At 52.2% G+C, this 25,746-nt stretch overlaps 2 protein-coding genes across 6 annotated transcripts; both read right to left on the bottom strand.

Annotated features, from left to right (window-relative positions):
- Positions 1–18: 18 nt before the first annotated feature.
- VSIG10L (V-set and immunoglobulin domain containing 10 like) lies at positions 19–11,039 on the bottom strand. 5 transcript variants are annotated; one of them, XM_041744138.1, is made up of 11 exons: positions 10,904–11,039; positions 7,867–7,988; positions 6,942–7,787; positions 6,254–6,547; positions 5,812–6,096; positions 4,885–5,139; positions 4,145–4,423; positions 3,627–3,923; positions 2,445–2,558; positions 2,107–2,261; positions 19–1,285 (listed from the first exon to the last, which is right to left on the bottom strand). In XM_041744138.1, the coding sequence occupies exons 2-11, from the start codon at positions 7,904–7,906 to the stop codon at positions 1,214–1,216; spliced, it is 2,637 nt and encodes an 878-aa protein (XP_041600072.1). In that variant the 5' UTR covers positions 7,907–7,988; positions 10,904–11,039; the 3' UTR covers positions 19–1,213. The 5 variants fall into 5 exon arrangements, with proteins under 5 accessions (XP_041600072.1, XP_041600069.1, XP_041600071.1 ...); XM_041744135.1 differs by lacking the exon at positions 10,904–11,039 and having other exon boundaries at positions 7,867–9,651; XM_041744137.1 differs by lacking the exon at positions 10,904–11,039 and having other exon boundaries at positions 2,107–2,258; positions 7,867–9,651.
- Positions 11,017–25,612, bottom strand: ETFB (electron transfer flavoprotein subunit beta). The gene is made up of 6 exons (XM_041744141.1): positions 25,484–25,612; positions 17,037–17,195; positions 16,754–16,912; positions 14,504–14,566; positions 11,838–11,996; positions 11,017–11,230 (listed from the first exon to the last, which is right to left on the bottom strand). The coding sequence occupies exons 1-6, from the start codon at positions 25,538–25,540 to the stop codon at positions 11,060–11,062; spliced, it is 768 nt and encodes a 255-aa protein (XP_041600075.1). The 5' UTR covers positions 25,541–25,612; the 3' UTR covers positions 11,017–11,059.
- Positions 25,613–25,746: the final 134 nt, after the last annotated feature.

Here is a 25,746-nt window from a genome sequence, read left to right as displayed (position 1 = left end):
ACTCAGGGAAACACTTAGTTACATTTACCAGTTTATTAAAGGACATGAGAAAGGATATAAACCAACAGCCAGATGAAGAGATACACAGGGCAAGCTCCCAAAGGAATCTCTGTCATTGTGGGGCTTGGGGACCCAGTTTAGTGGTACATGGGGGCATTCTGGTTCCCCCAGCATGGAAGCTCTGCTGAAATGGGTCAAAGAGCTGTCCTCTGGGGTTTGTTCGTAGGCTTCATTTTATAGTCATGATTGACTACGTCACTGGCCATTGGTTGATTCAACATCCAGTCCCTCCTCCTCCTGGAGGTGGGGGTGGGGAGAGTGTACAACTGAAATTTCCAATCCTCTAATCACAGGTTTGGTCCTCCAGGCAACCAGTCCTGCCTTTGGGTGCAACCCAAAAAGTCACCTCCATTAATAATAAGACACTCATTTCACCTTTATGGCTCTGAACCATTTTCAAGAACTGTGGATCAAGACCAAATCTATCTGAGAAACCAAATGATAATCAAATATACATGTCCTATAAATCACTGTATCTCAGTTCCCATTATACTTGAGAAGTGGACGACCCAGGGCAAAGAGTGGTGTTCTAGGCAAAGCAAACTCTGAGGCAAAGCCCTGGAGGCAATCTAGAGCTGTGTGGACAGAAAATCTGTTGTTAATTCTGAGTAGCAGGAGTGAAAGGACTGGAAGGGAAGGTCAGAGGCCAACAAAAGCCAAACCACAAGGCTTTGAAAATCACAGTGAGGAATCAGGACAATATCTGAAGGGCAATTGGCAGCCATCAAAGGGTTCAAAGAGAAGTGGATGTGATCTGGGCTGTTTTAAAGATGAAGACTCTGGGTACTGGATGCGGAATGGCCTGGAGGAGACAAATGGACATAGGAAGATCTTCTGAGAGAATGAGGCAGGGCCCTCTCTGGGGCTCGGAACAGCAAGGACAAGCCCTGCCTGTTCACCACCAAGCCTGTACGTCCTGCCTGCTTGGAGGTTGTGCAAATCACACTGGTACATCAGCAAGGAGTATCTCCCAGCCTGGGAACCACAGCTCCTTAGTTGCACAAATATGAGTAGAGTCTTCTGTGCTGACAGGGAGACTGGAAGTCTCATGCTCTATGGCCAGTCTTCAATCTCAGCAGGGCGGGAAGGCCCTGCCTGCTGTCGGGGTGAAACAGGAGGTCCTACCAAAAAGTCCTGTGCAGAGTGGGCCCCGTCACACCTGTGTGGCTGCCCGAACAGTCCTTAGGCCCCCACCCGGAGAGATGACTGGACTGGGGCCAGTGACCTGGAAGAGAAAGGAAGGGAAGGGGACCATCTCAGGGGTTACCCTGAATGTGACACAACTTATGCTTTTCTAGGGTGAGCTCACACCAGTTGGACATTAACCAGGTTACCTCCATTTACCAAAGGAAAAAATGTCCACCTACCCTTGGGAGAGAGAAGACAAGCAACAACCCAGCTTTTATGGGGAAGATATTCCATCCCACATCTGATAGAAAAAGGAAATTTGCCAATTGCTATGGAAAAGAATAAGGTGTTTTTCCTCCAAAACTGGAATTTTTTTTTTAAAGATTTTATTTATTTATGAGAGACACAGAGAGAGAGAGAGGCAGAGACACAGGCAGAGGGAGAAGCAGGCTCCACACAGGGAGCCTGATGCGAGACTCAATCCCAGGACGCAGGGGTCACGTCCTGAGCCGAAGGCAGACACCAAACTGCTGAGCCACCCAGGCATCCCTAAAACTGGAATTTCACTCTTAATATAACAAAAATTGGATGGGAAGAGGGGGGATTTTACCGACATTGTAAATCAACAAGTAAAGCTAGAAGAAGACTCAGACCGTGTTCTCTCCCTGATTAATACATAGGAAGGGGGCACCTGGGTGGCTCAGTGATTGAGCATCTGCTTTTGGCTTAGGTGGTGATCCTGGGGTCCTGGGATGGAGTACTGCATCAGGCTCTCCACAGGAAGCCTGCTTCTTCTCTGCCTATGTCTCTGCCTCTCTCTGTGTCTCTCATGAATAAATAAGTAAAATCTTTTTTTAAAAAATAAAATAAAACACAGGAAGTTCCATGCCCTTTGGACATTGGGGCACCTACACTCACCTGGTGGGCCCTGTCTGGGCTAGGGTCCTCCAGCGGCACTTTGAAGGGCAGAGGCTGTGGTGTCTGCACTGGGGTTATGCTCTGCATCTTTTTTTCCGGTGGGGGAACCACAGGAGTCAAGGAGGGAGGACACTTGTTTTTCTTTAGAGTGTCTTCTGGAAAGAGAAGGAAGAGAAACAGGAACCGTGACTGGCTGGTCCAACATTCCAACCCAGCCAATGACCAGGGAAGCTGGGCTGAGGGGCGGGGCCTTACTCTGATTGGCTGATAATGGTAGAAGACAGGGTGAATGACCTATGACTGGGTTGACTGACTCAGCCAGTGGGCCCCTCACTTACCCCTAAAACTGCACAGGCAGCGGATGCACTTGTAGAGAAGCGCTGCTAGGAGGGCCAGGCCCAGTAGGGAACCCAGGACGATGCCAGCAATGGCCCCAGAGCCCAGGGGGGGACCTGGAAGAGACAAAGAGATGGAGGATAAGGAAGCAGGAGCCAGGGCTGGACCCAAGTTTCCTAAGCTCTCTGCTCCAACTATTTTGGAACTCAGGAATCTGGGATCCCAGACTCCCAATTCATTTTGCATCTACTAAATCACTGTGGTGCGTCCGGCATTCTACCGGATGGTAATGATCCACTGATGAGCAAACCCGGATATCTACTCTCAGGGGGATTAATTTTTAGGGAAATCAGAAATGAATACCCAAATTAATAACAATTACAGGTGGCACTAAAAAGAAAGTAAGTGTGCTATGCCAGAAGTAATGTGCTATCATAGAAATAGAGTCAATCTTCTACAAAGAATCTGTTTCCATATAAGTTCACATTCACAGGCACAGAGAGTTAAAACGTAATATATCTTTTCAGGAGGAGACACATCTCAACCAATCAACTCAAGATGAGATCATTAGGATAAGCTGTAACCCAATATGACTAGAGTCCTTACAAGAAGAAGACAGAGGGACACCTGGGTGGCTTAGCAATTGAGTGTCTGCCTTCAGCTCAGGGCATGACCCCAGAGATCCAGGACCAAGTCCCACATCCTGTAGGGAGCCTACTTCTCCCTCTGCCTATGTCTCTGCCTCTCTCTGTGTGTCTCTCATAAATAAATGAATGAATGAATGAATGAATAAATAAATAAATCTTAAAAAAAAAAGAAAAGAAAAGAAAAAAGAAGACAGAGACACACACACAGGGAGGAGGTAGCTGTGGAAAGCTAGAGGCAAAGATCACAGTGATGCAGCTATAAGCCAAGGATTGATGGCCACTATCAGAAGCTGGATGAGGTGACAAAGAGTCTACCCCAAGTCTCAGAGGGAGCATGGCCCCAATTTCCCTCAGAGGGAGCACTGACACCTTGATTTCCAACTTCTGGCCTCCAGAATTGGGCGAGAATACATTTCTGTTGGGTCCAAGCTACTTTCTTACACTAGCCCCAGAAAATGGATACAAGCAGACAAGCGGGATACAATGCAACAAACTGAGGAAACAGCCCAGGAAAAGGCTCCAGTAGCCCCAACTCACTGGCCTGGTACACTTGGCTCTGTGATGGGGTCCCTGGCTGGCCCCCCAGCATGGGCAGGACACGGAAGACCCAGGTGCCAGGGTTCCGATGGGGAAGGGGTACCACGGCTGACCGCTCCTGAGGCCCCAGGATGAGCAGAGAAATCCAGTCCTTGTAGGTAGTGGCTCGACCCAGGTCAGGGCCTTCTCTTTGTGCCTGGATCTCAAAATCACTGATCAGGGCCCCACGTTCCACATCCCAAGTAAGCACTGCTGCATCCTGGGCTCTCTGCAGCCTCCATGAGGAGATGGAAGGTCCTGAGGAGATTAAGGTGAAGGCTAGATTTATGGGTCCTAGAGGGGAGAGGGAAGGGGGCTCTGGACCTGGGCTCATAGGTCCTGAGGGTCTGCTGGGGAGCCTTCTAGGCCTACAAGAGCAAGGGACTGAGGGGCTGGACTCTTGGATCTGAGGCAAAAGGAGCTGGGGACCGAGTGTGAGGGAAGAGAAGGCTGGAGGTTCTGGGAAAGGATGGACTCACCAGTGAGAGTGATCTGGTTGCCCCCAGCACCCAGCGCCCCGCTGCACAACACGGAGTAATTTCCCAGGTCCCAGTCCAGACTGAAGTTGCTAATGAGGAGCCTGCGCCCATCTTGGCTGAGCCGCAGGCGACTCCCATCTCCTGGGGCCACAGGCTGCCCTGCCCGGGCCCAAGAGGCTCTCGATGGTGGAGGGCAGCCAGTGGCCTCTAGCACCACCTCCACCTCCCCTGACCGTGTTTCCTCCACTGTGGGATGCAGCAGCACTTCCCGAGGAGCCTCTGCAGGTAGAAGAAACCCAGCTGAGTCAAGACCTTCCCCTGGAGTGGGAGACCAAGTCCTGCACCCTTTGGTGAAGTAAATTGCTGTGAGACCCCAGCACTCTAGCCAAACAAGGAAGCACTGCCCATTCACTCACTCTCATCCAATCACCATTATGATTTCTTTAATAAAGACGACTTATTACATACATACTAGCAGCCAGGTTCTAGACTGCGGAACTCGTATTATTCTCAACCATTTATTGCACTGGACACGTAGGAAGGTGTCTCTTCCTGGGTCCAGGAAAGAAATTGTGGCCCTTCTCCTGTTTGAGGTATGGGAAAACCTTAGTCCTTCTGCAGGGTTTAAGACAGAGGAACTCTCTTTTCCGGGAGTTTCGAGTCTGCCTTTCTCATTTCCTAAAGGAGCTAAGAAATACACCCCCTTCAGGAAACAGGAGAGGAGTCCCACCGGCTCTCACCCGGGGTGACAGTGCAGGTGCGCGTGGTCATCAGGTGGCGGGCAAGGCAGGTGACCGGGACGCCGCTGAGCCGGGGGTGGGCGGGGACCGCTGCCAGGAGCGCAGAGGCCACCGGCCCCGCGCGGACGCCTTCGGGGAGACCCTGGAACTGCAGGGAGGCGGCGGGGACCCCGCCGGGCCACGCGCAGCGGAAGCGCAGGCTGCGGTCCCCTGGGCCGCCTTCGACTGAACACTGCGGGGACCCGGGAGGCAGATCTGTGGGGCGGAGGGAGATCCCGGGGTCAGCCTCTCTCCGCTCAGCCCTCCAGCCCCGCCTCTCCGCGCCGCACACCAACCCTTCGGCACCTGGCCCCGCCCGGTAGGCGCCGCCCGCGCCCCATTCTCCAGTCACCCCAGCGCACTCTCCCAGAAACTTCCGGGCTGAGTGGGCAGCTGCAGACCCCTGACCGCACCTCTTTCCTAAGGAAACTACATTTCTGCACGGATTTCTTTCCTTGCAAACATAACCCCGCCCCTTTCTTCCTAGTCCCGCCCCCTCCACCAAGTTACTCCGCGCCTTCAGCCAGACCTCTGCGCCCCTCCTGGTGCGCCCAGTCCCTCTTCTAAGACCAATCCGCCCATTTCTAGAATGATCCAGCCCCCTTTTCTTATGACTTAACTCCCAGGCAATTTATTTGCTGATCCCACTTACTGGCTCAAGTGCCCTAAGCCCCTTCCCTTTCTGGCCTCCACTCTTGCCACCCGACGCTCTGCTTAATTTGTTGAGATTCCTGCCCAGGAATCGCTGCCCTATTAACGCTGGCCCCGTGCCCTCCCTGGCCCTCCCGCCCCACCCGCCCAGTCCCTCGGGCCCCTGTTGGCCCCGCCCCTTCCCCGGGGAGGCCCCGCCCACAGGTACCCCACTCCCCCCGCCCCCACCGCGTTCACCCGCCACCGTGAGGTTGAGCAGAGAGCGGCGGCGGCGGCCAGTGCGCGGGTTCGCGGCCAGGCAGGCGTAGGTGCCGGCGTGGCCCGGGCCCACCGCGGGCAGCAGGAGACGCGGGCCGGCGGGCACCGCGGCCTCGGCCGGGTCGGCCAGGCTCCACGCGATGTCGGCGGGCGGCCGCGAGGCGGCGGTGCAGCGCAGGGTCACGTTGCTGCCCGCAGTGACAAAGAGGGCGGGGGCGGCGTCGCGGTCCGAGGAGATCTTGATGACCGGCGCATCCGGGCCGTCTGGACGGAGGAAAGGGTCCGGACCAGGAGAGGCGGGGTTACCCGGGACCCCGCCGCAACCCCGGGGCGCTGGACCTCCACCCCCCCTCGGCCCCAGGGACTCAGGAACCTGAGCTCCCAGCTCAGGGACCCGAACCCGAGGCACGCCCACACTCACAGAAGACTCTGACGTCGGCCGCAGCCTCGGTGTGGCCGAAAGGGCTGCGGACGCGACAGGTGTACCGGGCCTGGTCGCTGCGCACGGGTCGCACGATGAGCAGCTGGTCGCCCTCTGTGCGGATCCGGGGTGGTTCCGCTCCCTCAGGGACTGTCGCCTCCAGGGTGCGTCCGTCCTGGCTCCAGCTCAGCTCTCCACGACCAGGCCCCCACCCCAGGCAGCGCAGCCGGAGCTCGGCCGCCCCCTCCTCTGTCTCGGGGGTCTGGGGCTGCACCGACAGCTGGGGCAGGGGCTCTGGAGAAGGGAGCAGACTCAGGACCCGGTCTCTGGCCCCCTGGTCCCCTAGATCCAGGACTCCAGACCTCACCCTTCACTCCTCCCACCCAAGACTTTGAGGCCCAGCCCTAGGGGTCCTCCTCCTCCCAGACCCATAAGTCTGAGTCCCCCACTCTGTCCTCTCAGAGACTCAGGGTTCCAAGCCCCCAGGGGTCTTGATCCCCAGGTCCACCTCCCCTCAAGAACTCCTGTCTTGACCCCCAGCCCCTCTTATCCCTCCAACCTAGAAGTGCTCTCTCCCCTGTCAAAGGACCCCTTCATCAAGGGAGAAAACATGGACAGCAGCCACCTGCCCAAAGGTCTGGCACAGCAGACCCTGCAGCCTGCACTCTGAGCCTCAGTGCCCACTTACCATACACACCCACCATGAACTCCCGAATCTGCCGGGAAACCCCAGCCCGGATAACCTCAGCAGTGTAGAGACCAGCATCCTCCAGCCCGGCAGAAGCAAGTTCCAGGCCCCCTTGGGCCTGGTCAAATCGTAAGCGGTCTCGGTAAGCAGGGTCCAAGCTGATCAGGGGCGCCCCTGGCCCCAGGCCTCCTGCAGCCAGCACCTTGGAGCCCCGGCGCCAGACAACCAGAGGAGCAGGAGGGCCAGGGCTGGGAATTGGAACTAGAGGAAGCTGGATGGTGGTCCCCACTAACACCGAGAGAGGCCTCCCCACCTGCTGGGGGAAGCTTTCCCCTGGCTGGGCTCCTGCAATTACTTTGGACTCAGGTTTCTGGGCAGAGATTTCAAGATTATGATCCTCAGGGGAGGCTTTTGAACCTGGGGTCTCAATAGGTACTTCAGTATCTGGGACCGGAGCTGAAATGTTCAAAGCTGGGGTCTTAACAGAGAAGGAGGGCTCTGAGTCTTTGGCAGGAACTTGAGAACCCAAGATATCAGAAAATACTTCAGAATCAGGGATTTCAGAGAAGGTAGGATCCAGGCTCAACTTTTGGCCCTCAGCAGAAACATTTGACCAGACGGACCTAGGCATATCGTTAAAATTTGAGGCCTCAGAAAACCATTTGGGATGAGGGATAGCAGCCGTGGCATTTGAACCTGGAGACTGATCTGGAAGTTTCCAGCTGGGGGGGTTGATGTAGGAGACTTTTGAACCTGGGCCCTGGGAAGAGCTTTCTGAGTCCAAGGAGAAATTGGTTTGCTGAACTCCAGAAGAGGCTCCAAGGGTGAGGACCTCTCCTCCAGAGGCTGCAAGGAGAGGAGGGGAGGGTGTTGAGGAGGTCCCGAGAAGGGGAACAGGTGGGAAGGGGCTGAGCAGGGGACTTACCCAGAAACAGGAAGAGCAGCAGAGCCCATGAGGTGTCCATGGTGCTGGCTGCACCTGTGAGGACACTGGAGCGAGACTCCAGTGCCTCCCTGGTCAACAAGTCTGACAGGACTGGTAGCTTCCTGGGCGGGGAAGGAAGCCAGACCCAGTGGGCGGTGCCAGGATCCCCCAACCCCAATCTAGTGGCAGAGCCAGCCACCCCACCTGACTGGTCCTCATCAGCTGGTCCCATATGACCCCTGCACTCCCCACACCCAGGGTGAAGATAGTGAAAGCTGCTGAGTCCCAGCGGAAATTGGGTAGCAAACCCATGGGGAAGAGAAGCCAGGAAGACTTCTTGGAGGAGGGTGAGGTGACCCTTTGGAGAGCCCCACTTCTGATGGCCTTGGCCTCAGTTCAGCCTTCCTTCTCCCCACCCTCTGGCCTTGAGTCTCCTCTGTCCTCCCTGCAGCCTCAGATACCTGCAATTGCCGAACTGCTTCAACTCCTCCTATGGCTCCCTGCTGCCCTCAGAATATGTCTCAATTGGTTGTCTCCTACCCTCTCCTGAGACCTAGAGTTGCATCTCTGTGCCCCCCACGGCCTCAAATGCCCTGCATCCCACTAAACTCAGCATCTTCCCTCCAATACAACCCCTTCCTGGGCTCTCCATCTCAAGTGCCATTCCACATCTATGCACAGGTTGGGGAGCCTTCTTCCCTCCTCTCTCCCCCTCCTCTGCCCCTTCCTCTCCATTCCCACTGGCCAGATCCTAGCACAGATCCCATCCTCTCCTCCAGCCTCCTGCCTCCAGCCTCTGCCAGCCTATGGATCCACACTTAAACCCTTTCTGTCCCTGCCCCTCCTGTGGCTCCCCTGTGCCCTCAAGAGACATCTAAGGGCCCTTTCAGACCCACCCACTCTGGCCACGCCCTCCACCCTCTAATTCTTTGAACATCCTGCCATTCTTCTGCGCCATCTCTCCCCTCCCAGATTTGCAGGCGGGTTTCCTACCTGGAATGCTCTGCTCACTCCCTGCCCAGCCCCCACCCCCAACTTGTCCTGCAACCTCACCTGCTTAAGAATCATAACAATAATTACCACTTCTGTGCCAGGAACCATGCAAAATGCTACCCAGGCATTATCTGCCCAAACACTTCCAAATGCCCTCAGAGCTGGGTGTCGTTATCGCTATCGTCATCTTACAGGCCAGGGGACCATGGATCAGAGAGGTCAAGGGACCTGCAGGAGGTTGCACAGCCAGAGAGAGGAGCTGGGCTTTGGCTCAGGGTGGTCAGAATGCTTACTCCTCCTGAAAGCTTCTACCACCCAGAGCTCTGCTCAAGCTCCCAGTCAGTCCTCTGAGCTTATCCAGGGAGTTCTAACCATGCTGATGGTAACAACAATGGTAATAATACATTGTGAGCACTTTCTGTGTGTCAGATGTGGTTCTGGGGGAGCTACATTAATTCCCTCAAAACTTCATGGGGTAAGATTTATAGCTTCAAGATGCCTGTAAATTCAACCCTCCTCCCTGAAGGAGTAGGGTCTATACCCCCTCCCCTTGGATCGGGGTAGACTCGGACTACCAGATCAAGGGAGTACAGCAGAAGTGACCCCACACCAATGTCTGCATCTCAGCCTGCAGACTGGCATATTCCACTTCATGTGTGGTGGAACACTCCCTCTTGGGGGGTGCCTGGGTGGCCCAGTGGTTGAGCATCTGCCTTTGGCCCAGGGCATGATCCCAGGGTCCTGGGATCGACTCCACATTAGGCTCCCTGCAGGGAGCCTGCTTCTCCCTCTGCCTATGTCTCTGCCTCTCTCTCTCTCTCTCTGTGACTATCATAAATAAATAAAAAATTAAAAAATAAATAAATAAATAAATAAATAAATAAATAAATAAATAAAATCTTTTTTAAAAAAAAGGGGGGGGGATCCCTGGGTGGCGCAGCGGTTTGGCGCCTGCCTTTGGCCCAGGGCGCGATCCTGGAGACCCGGGATCGAATCCCACATCGGGCTCCCGGTGCATGGAGCCTGCTTCTCCCTCTGCCTGTGTCTCTGCCTCTCTCTCTCTCTCTCTCTTTGACTATCATAAATAAATAAAAATAAAAAATAAATAAAAAATTAAAAAAAAGAACACTTCTTCGAACCCAGCCACCATATTGTGAAGAAGCTCAAGCAGCCCCATGGAGAGGAATCATGGCCTCTGGTCAACAGTCAGCTCAAGCCAACAACCCTGGCCAGTTTGTGGGTCACATGACTGAATCATCTTGGATGTCAATCCTCTGGCCACTTCTTGAGACCCCAAATGATGCCATGTAGAGCAGTGAGCTCTCCTGCCAAGCCCTGCCCAAATTTCAGGTTTATGGGCAAAATAAATTACTGCTGGCTTACACCAGAGTTTTGGGGTGGTTCGTTATGCCATGCCAGACAACCAGAACACAGATCTTATTACTAACTCCACCTGAGAGAGGAGGAAATACAGGTTCAGAGAATAGGAACTTGCCAGGAAGTGGCCTGGCCAGACCCCAAGCCCTAACCATTACACTAAGCTCTTACTATTTTGATCAGCTAGATAAAGAAACTGAAGCTCAGACACCAAATGTAACTCACTCAAGATCCCACAGTTGGTAAATGCGAGAGAGGCTCTAAAATCACCAGGTCTGACTCCAGGGCCCGCTCTTTATTCCCACAGGGGTTTTGATTGTGGTATGTCTGTGTCCCAAACCAGAACCTGAGCTTCCAGCTTTGTCCTCTCTTGTATCCCGACTCTCAGAAGGGCCTGGCACCTGGGAGTCCCCAGCAAAAACTCTGCAGATGAAAGCCTTTCTTCTTCCCACCTCACTGATAAGTGTCTTTCAAGACTCAACCAAGAAGCCACTCCCTAGGAAAGCTCTTTGGCCCCAAGAGCCAGGTCAGGTGCCCCAGGTGGCTCCCAAGTGTGTGGTGTCACCTGTGCTTAGAGCACATAGCACTCTGCATTACAGCTGCCTCTGCCCATGTCCACCCCCACCCCCCCAACATGGAAGCTTCTCAGGGACTAGATGTGACTCACCTGGGTCCCCGGCGTCACCCAGCACAGGGCCTGGCACACAGGAGACTTAAGTCAATGTCTGTTGAATGAATCAAGGAACAGGTCTCCAGGGAATGAGTTAACAGAGACAGTCGTCGAGAGGGTCATAGTTTTATTGCTGGGTTTCAGGGAAGGGGCTCAAATCCGCCCAATCTCCTTCAGCTTGGCCACCAGGTCCTCCACAGTCTCCACCTTGATGCCAGCGGTTCGCTGGGGTGGGTCCTCCACACTAACTATGGAGAGCTTGGAGGTCAGGTCCACACCCAGGTCTCCAGGCTTGATCACTTCAATCTTCTTCTTCTTGGCTTTCTGCACATGGGTGGCCACAGTTTACAGGCTGCTGAAGGCGCTGCCCACCCTCCCACAGCCTCCTACCCATGAGTGCCACATCTGCAGAACAAATGCCACTGCCTGAACTTTCCTGGACCTACCCACTAGCCAGGACATCTGTGACCTCTTACAGAGCCTGGTATAGATCATTTCTGTTGGCAGGGATGTCCTGGAAAGCCCTTCACTGGCTGAAGTACACTGGCAAAGTCAACCTTCTGGTAGTAATGACTCCATGAACTTTGGGCCGAGCTGACCCACTGAACCCACCGTGCTGGATGGATGAGATAACTCACTGAACCCATCCACTGGAAGAGATGCTCCACTGAATTCTCCTTGTTGGCTGAGATAACTCCTTGAATCCATCCTACTGGATGAGATGACCCACTATACCCTTCCTATTGGCTGAGAGGACCCAATGAACCCATCCTACCGGCCATGATGAACAGTGAACTCTTCCTTTTAGCCAGGTGATCACTCCCTTTGGATAAGAAGAGCCTTAGATCCTCTCTCCTATCAGGGAGGCACTGGGCGTGCCATGCACTAACCCGTTCCCGGGCCCTCTGTAACCCGTCCACTAAGCGCTCACCATGATGTTGGGCAATGTGGCATAGCGGGGCTCATTGAGCCGCAGGTCAGCAGTCACCACAGCAGGCAGCTTCAGCCGTACGGTCTCTAGGCCCCCATCAACCTCCCGCTCCACTTTCAGTTTGTCGCCTTCCACTGTCACCTGGGAGGCGAATGTGCCCTGGGGAGATGAGAGGATGGGTAAGGTTAACTCAAGGCAGGAACAGAGCTGCAGGTGTGCATGCACACAGGTGAGTGAACAAATAAGAGAACAGAAAAGAAAGTCCTGCAAGGCAACCTGTAGACATCAAGTTCACAAACATGAGGAAGCCACAGAAAGAGATCTCAGTAATCTAGGGAAGGTATCTTGTACTTTCCCTGGGAGCCAAGGTGTGGGTCCTAATGATCTGAACCTGCCAGTTAGGCTCCTTCCTACTATTAACCTAAATTAATAATGATGAACATATATGGAGTAGGAAAGGCACTGTTCTAAACAATTTACATGCACTAAGTCATCAGGCCTCACAGGAACTCTATAAGGTAAATGTTATTATCCCCCTTACAGATGAAGAAAACTGAAGCAGAGGAAGGCTCCAAAATGTGCTCACTGTCACCCACCACTGTTAAATCCAAGAGCTGGCAGTCTGGTTCTAGGCTCAAGGCGGGGCTCCCACTACCCACCATTCTGTCCCCTGGAGCTCCCTTTGAGGCCCCCTGTGGGGCTGACCACAGCTTTATGTTCACCTTGACCCTGGTAACCTCCACTAGGACCCCATCTTCTTCACTCGGTGCCAATGCTCTGGCCAAAACCCCTCTGGCCCTCAGCTCTGAATCAACATTTCCTGATGTACTTACACCCTCTTTGTCCAACCAACCTGTTCTCTCCATTCACCTATTCACTAGACAAACCTTCCAAGTCTTAGCTGGAATGTTCCATCATTCCCAGTGTCATCTGAGTGCCTCAAGAGCCAGTCCTGGGGATACACTGTGACCCCCACCAACAAGACCCTGGCTTTCATGGGCATCTATCCCGGCCAGGAAGACCACCGGGAACCATAGAGATACACAGCAGCCATTGGACCCAGGTGTCTCCTGAGCACAAGAAACGTGGCTACCATGATTGAGGGATAGAGTTTTTCATCTTACTTAATTTAAATATAAAGACCAAAGGGAATCTGGGTGGCTCAGTTCGCTAAGTGCCCACCTCTTGATTTCAGTTCAGGTTATGGTCTCAAGGTTATGAGATCGAGTCCTGTGACGGGATCCTCACTTAGCAGGGAGCCTGCTTCTCTCCCTCTGCCCCTTCCTGTGTGTTCTCTCGTTCTCTCTCTCTCTCTCTCTCTAAAATAAATAAATAAATTTTTTTAATAAACAAATAAATAAATTTAAAGATTGACAAGCCAGATACATTATGATTGTAGTGATGGCTTCATGGGTGTACCCATGTGTCAAAGCTTACCAGACCGTACACTCTAAATATATGCAGCTATTGTAGGTCACTTAATCTCAATAATGCTGGTTAAAAAATAAAAGATACTCAATGCAGTCCCTGGAAAATTTTTAAGTTCATTTGGAACAACTTAGGTATGTGAACCTACTTTTCCTTTTTTTTTTTTTTTTTTTTTTTAAGATTTTATTTATTTATTCATGAGACATAGAGAGAGACAGTGACACAGGCAGAGGGAGAAGCAGGCTCCCCATGGGGAGCCCAATGCGGAACTCGATCCCAGGACCCCGGGATCACGACCTGAGGCAAAGGCATACGCTAAACCACTGAGCCACCCAGGCACCCTGAACCTACTTTTTCAACTGTGAATTTTAGGAATCTAAATTAAGTATTTTTTTTAAATATTTTATTTACTTATTCATGAGAGACACAGAGAGAGGCAGAGACATAGGCAGAGGGAGAAGGAGTCCTGGGATCGTGCCCTGAGCCAAAGGCAGATGCTCATCCACTGAGCCACCCAGGCATCCCTAAATTAAGTATTTCTGATGGAATTTCAGCATCTGAACTGAGATGTGCTGTACATATAAAAATCCACCCTGGATTTCAAAGACTTAATACAAAAAGAAAAAAGAATGTAAAATAGCTCAGTATTTTTTATATTGATCATATGCTAAGAATATTTTAGATGTCTTCAGTTAAATAAAATATTATTGCAATTAGTTTTGCCTGTGTCTTCTTACTTTTTTTTTAATCTGGCTATGAAAAAAAAAAATTTTTTTTTAAATTTTTAATTACCTAGGTGGCTTGTGTTTCTATTGGGCTGGCATAGGTGGGGAGCAGGGAATCTGACATTGAGGAGGGGGTCTGAGGATTTCATAAGGGTGGGCAAGGAAGGCCTCTCTAAAGAGGTAATAACAGAGCAGGGACCTAAAGGAGAGAGTGGGAAAGCCATGAGGCAATCTGGGGGAACCATGTCTTGGCTGAGAGAACAGCAAGTGCAAAGGCACTGAAGCAGGGATGAATTCAGTGAGGTTGACAAGTGACAGGGCAGGTAAAAACAGAGGACCAAATGCCCAGATGAGAAGCATGGTGTCCTGGCTGGGCACATCTCCTTCCTGCCCGCCAGAGTAGCCATCCTGTCTTACTAAGCCTGCCTCCTTCCAAAAGGACAGGGACAAGGGTGGCCCTGTTCTGAGCTCCCAGATCTGACCCCCAGCAGGTGCTCTCCACTCCAGCCTCACCTGTGGCCAGTCTAGAAATCCAGCTGTCATCTGCCCCGTCTGGTTACAGTCATCATCGATGGCCTGAGTGGAAAAAGAGAGAAGACTATATGACAACGGGTCTTTTCACATATCATTTGGGCCTTGGTCTCGATGGGGTTTGGCCAACATTTTCCAAATATCACCTAGTCTCTGTCATAGCTACTGAACTCCACCTCAGTAGTACACAAGCAGCCACAACAATGTGCTTATATAAAGCAACAAGTGTGATAGTGTTTCAATAAAATTTTATTTATAAAATCAGCAGTGGTCATGGCCCACAGTTTGCTGACTCTTGGTCTAGAATGATCCCATCCCTTCACTTGGGTCTGAAGATAGGCAGCCACTTGTCCAGGGGCAGCAAAGGACATCTAGCATCCTCAATGCCAAACAGGGGTCTTTGCCCACCATACAAATATTCATAGAAGCCAGGACCTGGGACAGCCACACTGGAGAACTGAATAAGCAGGACCTGGGCCAAGAACATTCTATCCCCTGACCCTAGTGATTGGTTCAGGGATGGGTACTTGACTCAAGCTGGACCAACGAAGAGCCCTGAAAGCTCTTTGGAGCCCTGAAAGATTTGCTGGAATCTTTGGGAAAGAGGCTCTTTTCTTTTCACTGAAGGTGCTAGACTTGTGGGGTGTGAGCCTGGAGATGTGGAAAGTAAAGATAAGACAGAGGAACAGAGCCTAGAGCTGACATGTGACCCTGGATCAAGCTATGCCTGAAGCCTGCTTGTATAAACTAACAGGTTCACTTTCTGGCTTAAGCCAGTTTGATTCTGTCACCTACAATGAAGAATGTCTTGACCCGTTTATCCTCTATCTTCTCAGTTGGAGGTCCTGGCCCCAGGAACTGTCCCTGACAACCAGGACAGGCAAAAGGGGGGCTTCCATTGGCCATGCTGCCACCAGCAGTATCCTGGGGAGCTGGTGTGAGACCTGGGTCCTCAGAGCCCTGAGCCCTATCCAAACCATGCCTTTTTGGCCTGTCCTCTGACCAGGCCCTTTGCCTCAGCTTACTGACTTACACTGATTCCCTTATTGTTTGTCATGTCTTGTTCTCTATTGCCTGACTTGTGCAAGGCTGTGCAGGACACCCAACAACCTACATAGACCCATCAGCCTCCCTGTATCCTCAGGTGCTGATCCAGCCTGCTGGAATCACTGTCTTTTCCTGCCAGGGCTCAGCCTCTATATCTGAACCTCCTGTGCCATCTATGTGCCTCATCTTCTTTCCCAGGCTCTGATAATTCTTTCTCAACCTCTGTCCCTGAGTCCCTGCCCTTTGGTCTCTCCCCTCCCACTGCTGTCTATCGATGGCTTAGCTCTTCTGATGACCCTCTGCCCCCACCCTGAGTGAGGCCACAAGGTCTGTCCTCAAATAGGAGGGGGTGGACAGGCTACCCAGAGGGTGTCACCTGCCTGGTCTCCTGAAAGAACAGCTGAGCCAGACTCACATCCTCCTCAGGTTGGGGGTACCACATAGTAGGCAGGGTTCCAGCTCCCCATTAGCCCCCATTCCCCTCCCAGGACTCCTAACCTCCAGTCTCTCCCCTTCCAATTCATTCCTCATGGCCTCAGAGAGGTCTTTCTGTACCCAGAGCTGATCCCGTCCCTCTCCTGCTCATAGGCCTCCAGAGGCTCCTCAGCACCCTCCAGAAGCCTCAGGTCTCTGCTGTAGCCCAGGCTGTCTGAACCACACGGCTGTCTTCCCCACACACCAAATCCCCGTGTCTTCCTGAGTTCTTTGTAATTCCTGATTGTTCTTCCAGGAGTGCCCCTCTGCGTCTCCCAGCCAGACCCAGCACTGTCTGTACCTCCTCCCTCCCCCTCACTCCCTACAGCTCAAGCCCAGTCCCTCCAGCCACATATATCTGCTCTATCCATCTGTCTGCTCTATGTTGGCTTCCTATTCTTCCACACAGGCCATCACCACAGCCTCCGGGGCTCCAATGATAACCCCTAGGACCCCAGGAGTCTCTGGAGCTCCGATCATACCCCTAGGACTCTGGGGAGTCTCCAGAACTCCAATTGTACTCCAGAGGACCCTGGGAGTCTACAGATCTCCAATCATAGCCCCTAGGACCCTGAAAGTCTCTGGAGCTCCGATCGTACCCCCAGGATCCTAGGAGTCTTTCTGCATCTGTGGTCACCCTGCCCTCCACTCAGCCTGGGCCCCCTGTAGTCTCAGCTCCTGTGTGTGTGTGTGTGGGGGGGGCACATTTACCTGCTTGCCCAGCAGCAGCAGGTCCACCTTCTCCTTCTCTGCCAGCTTGGCCAGGACCCGGGCCACCTGCAGGGGACCCAGGCGATCTGCCTCTGCAGCTGGCACCTCCACGTGGATACCTCGGTCTGCACCCATGGCCAGAGCAGTGCGGATGGTCTCCTGCCAGGAGAAGGGGCTTGACTTGGCTTCCAGCCCCAAGGGGATCCCGGAGCCTGGTCCCAGTCCTTCCTCCCTCAGACCCAGGACTCAGGGCCTTGGCACCCTTTCCCCAGGATCTGGGCACCTGGCACTGGGCAGGCCCACAGCTGACAGCGATGACCTCTTTGACCAGCTTCTTCTCCTTGAGCCTCACGGCCTCCTCCACTGCGATCTCACAGAAGGGGTTCATGGAGTGCTTCACGCCATCTGTGACCACGCCCATCTTGTCAGGTTTGACCCGGATCTGCCAGCCAGAAAGGGAAGGGGCGGGGTCAAAGGAAACAGGCAAGGAGGCAAGAGGGGGACCCCCGAAAGGGGCAGGGCCTTGTCCAGGGTTCCACAGCTCTGGGGACACAGCAGAGGAGAATTTCAGGTAGGTAGAGGGTCATCCTCTCATGGTCTCATTCAGACATTTGTTGAGCACCAGGGACATCTGACAGGCTCATCAGACTCTGTTGCTCTGCTTGGGCCTGAGAGGAGAACGTTTCTCAAATTTCTATTTCCCATAATCCAGTGTGAAACACATTTTATGATACACCTGAGTATATCACAAATGCGTAACATATACTTATATATAAATATGAATATCACTGCAATGTGAGATTCAGTGAACAATACTTAACCTTAAAAAAAATAATAATAATAAAATAATAATAATAATAATAATAATAAATTTTAAAAAAAAACAATACTTAACCTTACTTTATACACCATACCCTGACATTTTCTACTCTTTCTTTAAATGTCAGCCTTCAGAATGCCTGGGTGGCTCAGTGGTTGACTGTCTGCCTATGACTCAGGTCGTGATCTTGGGGCCCTGGGCTCCCCGTGGGGAACCTGCTTCTCTCTCTGCCTGTGTCTCTGCCTGTCTCTCTCTCTCTCTCTCTGTCTCTCATGAATAAATAAAATAAAAATCTTTAAAATAAAAAAATAAAAAATAAATAAAATCTTAAAAAATAAGATAATTTTTTTAAAAAGATAAATAAATGTCAGCCCTCTTGGGGGATTTCATGATTGACACATGGTCATGATCTAGTCTGAAAAACACCAGTATCAAAGGCCTATTCTGCCAAAGAGGCAAACTCTGCTCATTCCTTTCCTCAAAGGGTCCGTCTTTACTGAGCACCGACTGTATGTGGGCCCAGAGCTGGATTCTGGGGATACTGCCATGAGCAAGGGAGAGAGGCCCACCGGCCCTTGAGCTCCGGGTCTAGTTAAGGGAGGACAGTATAAACAACTAACCATCCTCCTATTAGTTTCCACGTGGTTGCCCTTCCAAATTACTAACCCAGTGGCTTGCTGTCTCACCACTCTGGAGGCCAGAAGTCCACAATCCGTTTCAGGGAGCTGCAAGCATGTGTTGGCAGGGCGCAGCCCCTCTGGAGGCTCTAGGGGAGAATCTATCCCTCAGCTCCTCCTGCTCCCTCTGCCTCTCTCTTGTGAAGACTCTAGAGATGGCATTTCGGGCCATCCAGGATAACCTCCCCATCTCAGGAGCCTTAATTCAGCCACGACTGCAAAGACTCCACTTCCAAATTAGCTACCATTCATAGGTTCCAGGGATCAGGGCCTGGATAGCCTGGGGGGGGGAGGGCACTTCCTAGCCTATCACATTCCTCTTAAAAGCCAACGGACACTGAAGGAGCCTCAGGCAGGAGCCGTGTTCTAAGCAATTATCCTAACTTATTCATCTCATGGGTGACCGTTTGATGAGGGAGGAGCAGTCATTATCTCCATGGGCGGATGAGAAAACTGAGGCACTCAAGCAAAGTACTTGGCTTGGTTTCTAGGACCCAAGCACTCAAATTCCCTGTTATGCCACTTGACAATCCATGAGGAAGTCTGGGGAGCTCTGAGAGAGGATGATGGGGGCCTCACCGAGTCTGAGGTTGGAGGCTATCAGGGAAGGCTTCCCTGAGTCAGTGGCCCTAGAGCTAACGCCTGAAAGATGAAATAGAGCTGAATATGTTAAGTGTGAAAGCGGTCAGTGGCGGGCAGAGCATGTGCAAAGGCCCTGAGGTATAAGGAGTCTAAGGAGGCCTGTGTGACCACAGGAGTAGTCTGCCATCAGGCCAGAGAGCCGGGACTATTGTGATGGGCACAAGATGTCCTCATCCTAATCCCCAAAACCTGTGAATGTCGCCACCATGACAAAAAGGACTTTGCAAGGGGGATTTGAGAGGGGGACTATCCTGGGTTGTCTGGGAATGGGCCCCGTATAATCACAAGGGTTGCTGTCAATGAAGAGAGGTCAGTGGGAGAGGTAGTGTCAGGGTCAGAGAGACAGTGAAGACACTGTGCTGCTGACTTTGAACCTGGAAAAGCATCTCTCCGCACCTCCAGAGGGAATGTAGGGCTGAGGACACCTTGATCTTAGCTCAGCAGGCTCATTTCAGTTATCAGATGTGCAGAGTGATAAGAGAACCAGTCTGTGTTGTTTGAAGCAACTGAGTTTGTCAGAGTTGCTAAAGCAGTAACAGGAAACGAACACAACTCTTAGGGCCCAGCAGGCTACAGAAGGGGAGCTGGGTCTCGATCCAAAGAACAATGATGATCAAGAAGCAAGTGGATCCAACTTAAGTTTTCACAAGATCACTCTGGATTCTTGGTGGAGAAGAACGGGAACACAGTAAGGGCAGAAATAGGGAGCCAGCTGGGTGGCTGTTAGTCAACAAAATAAGTAATGACAGTGGCCTGGTCAGCTGTGCCAGCAGGGATGGAGAAGTGGATGGACTGGAGAAGCCTTTGGAGGTGGGAGTGACAGGGACAGAGTGGGGTTTCTAGAAGCCAGGGGAGGGGAAGAGGTGGGTTCTGTGTCTGAGAAGCCCATGAGATGCCTAGAGGAGCCTTGCTCGGGAGCCTGCACGATCCACCAGGATCTGGCCTGCCTCTCTCTTTCCCTGTGGCTGCTGCCAAGGCCTCAGCCAGTGCAGACCTGGGATGATAGCCTGGCCCAGCCGGGGACACTGGGACACTGTCTCTTTCTATCTTCTTACACATTTCTCTCTTCCCAGCCTGGATGTGCCTCATGGACCAGTAATACTGAGGCGGGGGAAGAGGAGAAAAGGACAACTATCATTTGCCATCACTGTTATTTCTTTTTAAAAGTCAGGGGCACCTGGGTGGCTCAGCCAGTTGAGCATCTGCCTTCAGTTCAGGTCACAAGCTCAGGGTCCTGGGATCAACCCCCACATTGGGCTCCCTGCTCAGTGGGGAGTCTGCTTCTCTCTCTCCCTCTGCCCCTCCCCGTACTTGTGCCCTCTCTCTCTCAAATAAATAAATAAAAATCTCTCTTTTAAAAAAAGTCATTTTAGCACCAAAATAGGCTCAAATTTCAGACCTGAATAAATTCACTCTACAGAAATCCAATTGGAAGAAACACCATGTTCCGAATCCATGCTTTTCTCCCAAACCATACCGTGGGGCTTGCACATGATCCCCAGAATTTCTTGGAATATGCCCTGGCTTGACTCCCACCTCCTCTGCTGTCCCTGTCCCACCTCCTCTTGTGTAAACCCTGTCCCTCCCGACTCTCCCCACCCCCTTATCCTGTTTAACTCTCACCATAGCACTGACCACCCCTGACAATCAACACACGCTGGTCATATTAAGAGTCAATTTTCTCCTTACCAGAATGTCAACTCCCCGAGGACACGGATCTCCATCAGCTCTGTTCACAACTAAACTCGCAGGCCTAGCATAGTGCCTGGCACACTGCAGGCACACAGTTAAATACTCGCCAGACACACACATGAGAACCCGTGTTAGAACCATTCAAGACTTGAAAACGGTAGGAAACTAAAACACAAAAGCCCTCTGGTTACAAAAATAAAATACAAGTCAGAGGTTTCCCCTTTCAACAGAAAAGCAGCCCCCAACAGCAAAAGGCCAGTGCTGGTGAGCCAGGGGCCAGTGGAGGGCGCTGGGCCTGCTCTTGCTCTGGCAGGACTCCCAGCACCAACCTCCTGACTCCCAAGCAGAATGAGACAAGAGCCCTCCACACCAGGGAAACATGCCAGCTCATCTTCTCCATGGAAGACCCTTTAGCCTGAGTTGATTTCAAGCTTCAAAACCACTGTTTAGTTAAATTACGTAAGTCAGGAAAGCATGGTCAGTCTGAAAAATTAGTGCCAGTCTTTTTATTATTTTAAGTAACGAGCTTGTATAAATCAGAGATGATCATGAAGCTTCCACCCTTTCTCTTAATGGTGCAAAATATTGGGGCGCCTGAGTGGCTCAGTAGGTTAAATGTTTGCCTTAGGCTGGGGTGATGGTCCCAGGGTCCTGGGACCCAGCCCCATGTCCGGCTCCCTACTCAGAGGAGCCTGCTTCTCCCTTTCCCTCTCTGTCAAATAAATAAATAAAATCTTTTTTTATAAAAGTGTAGAACATTAACCTTTAACAAAAATAACCATGAGTCAGGCAGGCATCGCTCCAAGGGCTTTATGTGTATTAACTTAATTAACTGTCCTAATCGCCTAGAGGTTAGTTACTGCCATTACCATTCCCTTTGTACAGATAGAACAACCACCGAGAGGCCAAGGCCTTGCCCAGGATCACACAGCAGGACCAAGGGGCCTAACTCCGAGTTTGACTTGGGAATCACAAGACTCTCCAGGACATAAAATGGGCTCTCAAGAGGTAGGGTAGCCAGTCCTTTTATTCATGGCCCACTGTATCAGAGCAGGTGTTTATAAAATGACTTCCAAAAGCTCTCCCTGAGCTCTTGACACAGCTCAAGGACTTCTCTATGGTTCTGTCTTCTAGTTTTTTCCATCAAGTGAGTCACTCACTGGGCATGTGCTAGAGCTTTGGGCAGAGCACAGAGCACCCAGGACACACAGTGATCAGGACAGCCAAGGCCAGATAGGCAGATGGTGGCCAGGGAGTGATGACAGTGACAGATGACTAAGGCAGTGGTCAGTGCTCTGAGACCCTTCTACAGGAGACCACATGTGGGGCAGGCAAAGAGGATCAAAAACTCCCGGAGTTGACATGTGTGACCTGAGGGAGTGATGAGGAGGTGCCAGCCTTGCCAAGAACCGGGAGGGGCCAGGAGATGCAGAAAAGGCCATGTGTTCCCAGAACCGAGAGAAGGCATGGCTGGTTGGAGTTAGGCCCAGAGGTCAAAACAGGTTTTCTGGGGTCTGAGGTTTCCAGCCTTTTGGAGAAGGCTCTTTAAGAATATGCACACCAGGGGCACCTGGGTGGCCCAGTGGTTGAACATCTGCCTGTGGATCAGGTGGTGATCCGGGAGTCCTGGGATCAAGTCCTACAGGGAGCCTGCTTCTCCCTCTGCCTATGTCTCTGCCTCTCTCTGTGCCTCTCATGAATAAATTTTTAAAATATTAAAAGAAAAAAGAAAAAGAAAAAAGAGAAAACACACACCAAATCATGAAGGCAAAATTGATCCAATCTCTTCCTGGGCCTTGAAAGAAACTCTGAAGGTTACGGCCTCATTCAGCCTCATGGAAAATGTATCCCTGGCCAGAACTGAGCATTCCTGGGTTGCCAAATGCTGATGTATTAATACCCCAGGCGCACAATCTCAGACATACACAAACACACTGAGCAGAGTGTTTGTTGTGTTCTGAACAGATGAGCAAATGAATTTCTACTACCAGTTCTACCGATAGTAACCACACTCACTGAGTGCTAGCCAAAGCCAACAGTTACTATAGGCCAGGCATTATCTAAAGGGTTAATTTAATTTTCACTGCCACCTGATACAGGAGGTATTACTGTCATCCCTATTGTAAAGAAGAGGAAAATAGGGCTCAGAGTGGTTAAGCAACTGCCCCAAGGCCACACAGCAGGAAGCAGACCCAGGCAGATGGCCCTGAACTTCTCTTGCAGGGTCTCTGCTATCTCAGACAATGGTGACTACATTAAACAGACTTTCCTCTCGAATGCTGGAGCTCAAAGCAGTCTTTGAGCTGTCTGGAAGGAGAGACAGACACCAAAGTGAGCAGTTATAAATTACATTGTAGAAAAAAAAATTTTTTTTTTTAAATTACACTGTGGATTGCAAAGCAATAAGAGTATGGGAGGAATCACCATGAGATAGCAGACAGGGATGATGGGAGCTGCAATTTTAAGTCGGTGTCCAGGAAAGGTCTCACAGGGAAGGTGACATCTGAACAAAGGCTTGGAAGGAAGTGAAAAAGCCACACTGGGAACAGAGCAAATGAGACCCAGCACTGACCTCGAGGAGCTACCATTCTGGGCAGGGGCAGTTGAGGGCGGGTACACGGGTGAACCAGGGGATCCCAATCCAGCATGGAAGCAGAGCTGAGAGAGGCAAGCCCGGGGGTGGGGGTGGGAGGGCTGCAGGAGTGTTCAAGGACACATGGAGAGGCCTGAGAGGGTTGGGGTAGGGGGACTTTCTGGAGGAGGTGACACCAGAGAATCACTAAACTTTGATACAATTGACAGGTCAGAGTTAGGCAGGACAAGGGAGGCACAAGCAACAGAGGTGGAGAGGGAAGGGTACCCAGGTAGAAGGCAGAGTAGGGGCAAAGGCCCAAGGCAAGAAGGAGTCTGGTATGTCCAGAAAGATCAGGTGGGAGCTGTGGACACACAAAGGGTGAGGGAGGGACAGGGCACCGTGGATGGCAGAGCAGGAAGCACACACCCCTGGGATAGGTCAGAGGCTGATACCCGAACTTTGTTCTCACCACACACCCCCATGCCAGGCGCTGTGCTGGGTGATGCTGGGACCCAAAGCCCATCAAACTCGGGTCTGCCAGGTCAGGGAAACAGATGCTACCCAGGCATCTCAGGCCATGGAGACCAGGGTTGCGGCCCAGGGAGGCCTACGGGGCAGAAAGAGCCCGAAGCAACAGCTACAGGTGGGAGGAAATCAAGAGAGAAGGTCCCAGGACGCCAAGAGCAGCTAAAGACAATATCCCTGCCCTCTGCTGCCAGGGCTGTGCTCTAGCTATGGAGTGAGAAGGGGAAGAGTGGCGCCTGGGTGGCTTGGTCAGTTTAGTGTCAGCCTTTGGCTCAGGTCATGATCTCCAGGTTCTGGGATTGAGAACCGTGTAGGGCTTCCTGCTCAGCGGGGAGCCTGCTTCTCCCTCCCCTTTTGCCCCTTCCCCTGCTTGTAAGTGCACCTGCACACACTCTCTCACTCTCAAATAAAATCTTTAAAAAGCCGGTGGGAGTGGTGGGGGGAGGAGGAGGAGCAGAGACTGGAGCAGGACTTGCCTGCACTTAGATCCTGCTTGTGGCTGCCTGGAGCTGGGTGATCTGGCAAGTCACAGAACTTCCACAGGCCTCAGTTTCCTCACCGGTCCAACAGGATTCATAACATCAAGAAGATACTGAAAGTACTGAATGAGTCAGTCCCTGTCCCTGCAGAATAATCACTCACTAACCATTAAGCAGCTATGATCACTGAAGTTTCCATGCCAGGTCCGGCTCCCAGGCCCTCCTCCCCACCTCACTCCCCAAGCCCATAGGGGCCCTGGTTTCATGCACCCCGAGGCCTCTGGCATGCCAGGCCCTGTGCTGGGCAATGCTGGGGACAGAGAGGTGGAATCCAGTCTAATAGTGGGGACAGACACGGATGGGCAGTCACCATCTTCAGTCTGCTTAAAGCCAAGTATTTCAAGGGGTGCCTGAGTGGCTCAGATGGTTAATCATCTGCCTTCAGCTCACGTCATGATCCCAGGTCTTGGAATGAAGCCACACTTTGGGTTCCCAGCTCAGCAGGGAGTCTGTTTCTCCCTCTGCTTCTGTCTCTTCCCCCTGCTCATGCTTGCTCGCTCTCCCTCAACCCCTCTCTGTCTCAAATGAATAAATAAAATCTTTAAAAAAAAAAAAAAAAGCCAAGTATTTTGAGAAACTGGCCTGAGAGGCTGCATCTGATTCACCTCTGCTTGGACCAGCTTTTCTCTGGGGCAAGCCAGACCCTCAGACACACTGCCCCCCCAAGCCCTCTCATGGGTAGTGGGAGCCATTCCACCAGCTCAAACAGGATTTCATCTCTAGCAAACACTTCTCCCTCCCTTCCTGGCTAGAGCCTCCTTGCTCACCAAGAGACTATGTAGGGTGAAAGCTCCTGGGTTCCCAAGTAACAGTCAACTGAGTGTGCGTGCCATGACAGTGTGGCTTGCGTGCAAAGCACTAGTTGGGCTGAGCCAGACGGACCTGGAGGGGAATCTCAGCTCTACCGCATTAGCTGGGTGACCTCTCCGCGCCTCAGTTTCTCCAATATGTTCCACAGGGGCCATGGCACCTCCAGCAGGTTAAAAATAGAGAAGGCAACTCGTACTGCACACGATTATTAAGACAGTGAGTCCAGAAGTTGAGAAAAGGGCACGGGGTCATGACCCCAGAAGGGCCGGGGCTGAATGAAGAGGGATCTGAAGTCTGAACCTCACAGTCCTTGATCTTTGCCCTCAGGTGTGACTTTGACGTTTGGGGGAAGAGCGGCAGAGATCAGATGTACGAGAAGACCCCCCAGCCAGTGACCCCGGAAGCACATGGCCGCGGGGTTCGGGGAGGTGGGGAGTGGGGCCCGGTCACCTTCACGGCGAAGTCGATGACCCTCTTTACAGCCACGAGCGCGCGCAGCTCCGCCATCTTCCTGCTGCCACCTGCGGGGTCAGGGGGCTCGCTCGGCCTCCAGATCCAGACGTCCCGCCCCCCCACCCCTCCCACCGCCCCTCTCTGCGTCTGCGCCCCGCGCCGCCAGCCAGTCAACCGCTGCGGTGCCTCCTCCGTCCTGACAGAGGACCAATCGGAGGCCCGGAGGGGAGGGGGTGTGGCAAGAAGACCCGGACCAATGG

This window comes from Vulpes lagopus, chromosome 2 (genome assembly GCF_018345385.1).
Source record: "Vulpes lagopus strain Blue_001 chromosome 2, ASM1834538v1, whole genome shotgun sequence".
NCBI lineage: Eukaryota > Metazoa > Chordata > Mammalia > Carnivora > Canidae > Vulpes > Vulpes lagopus.
The sequence above is the reverse complement of the archived record's forward strand: the minus strand, read 5'-3'. Positions and strand labels throughout refer to the sequence as shown.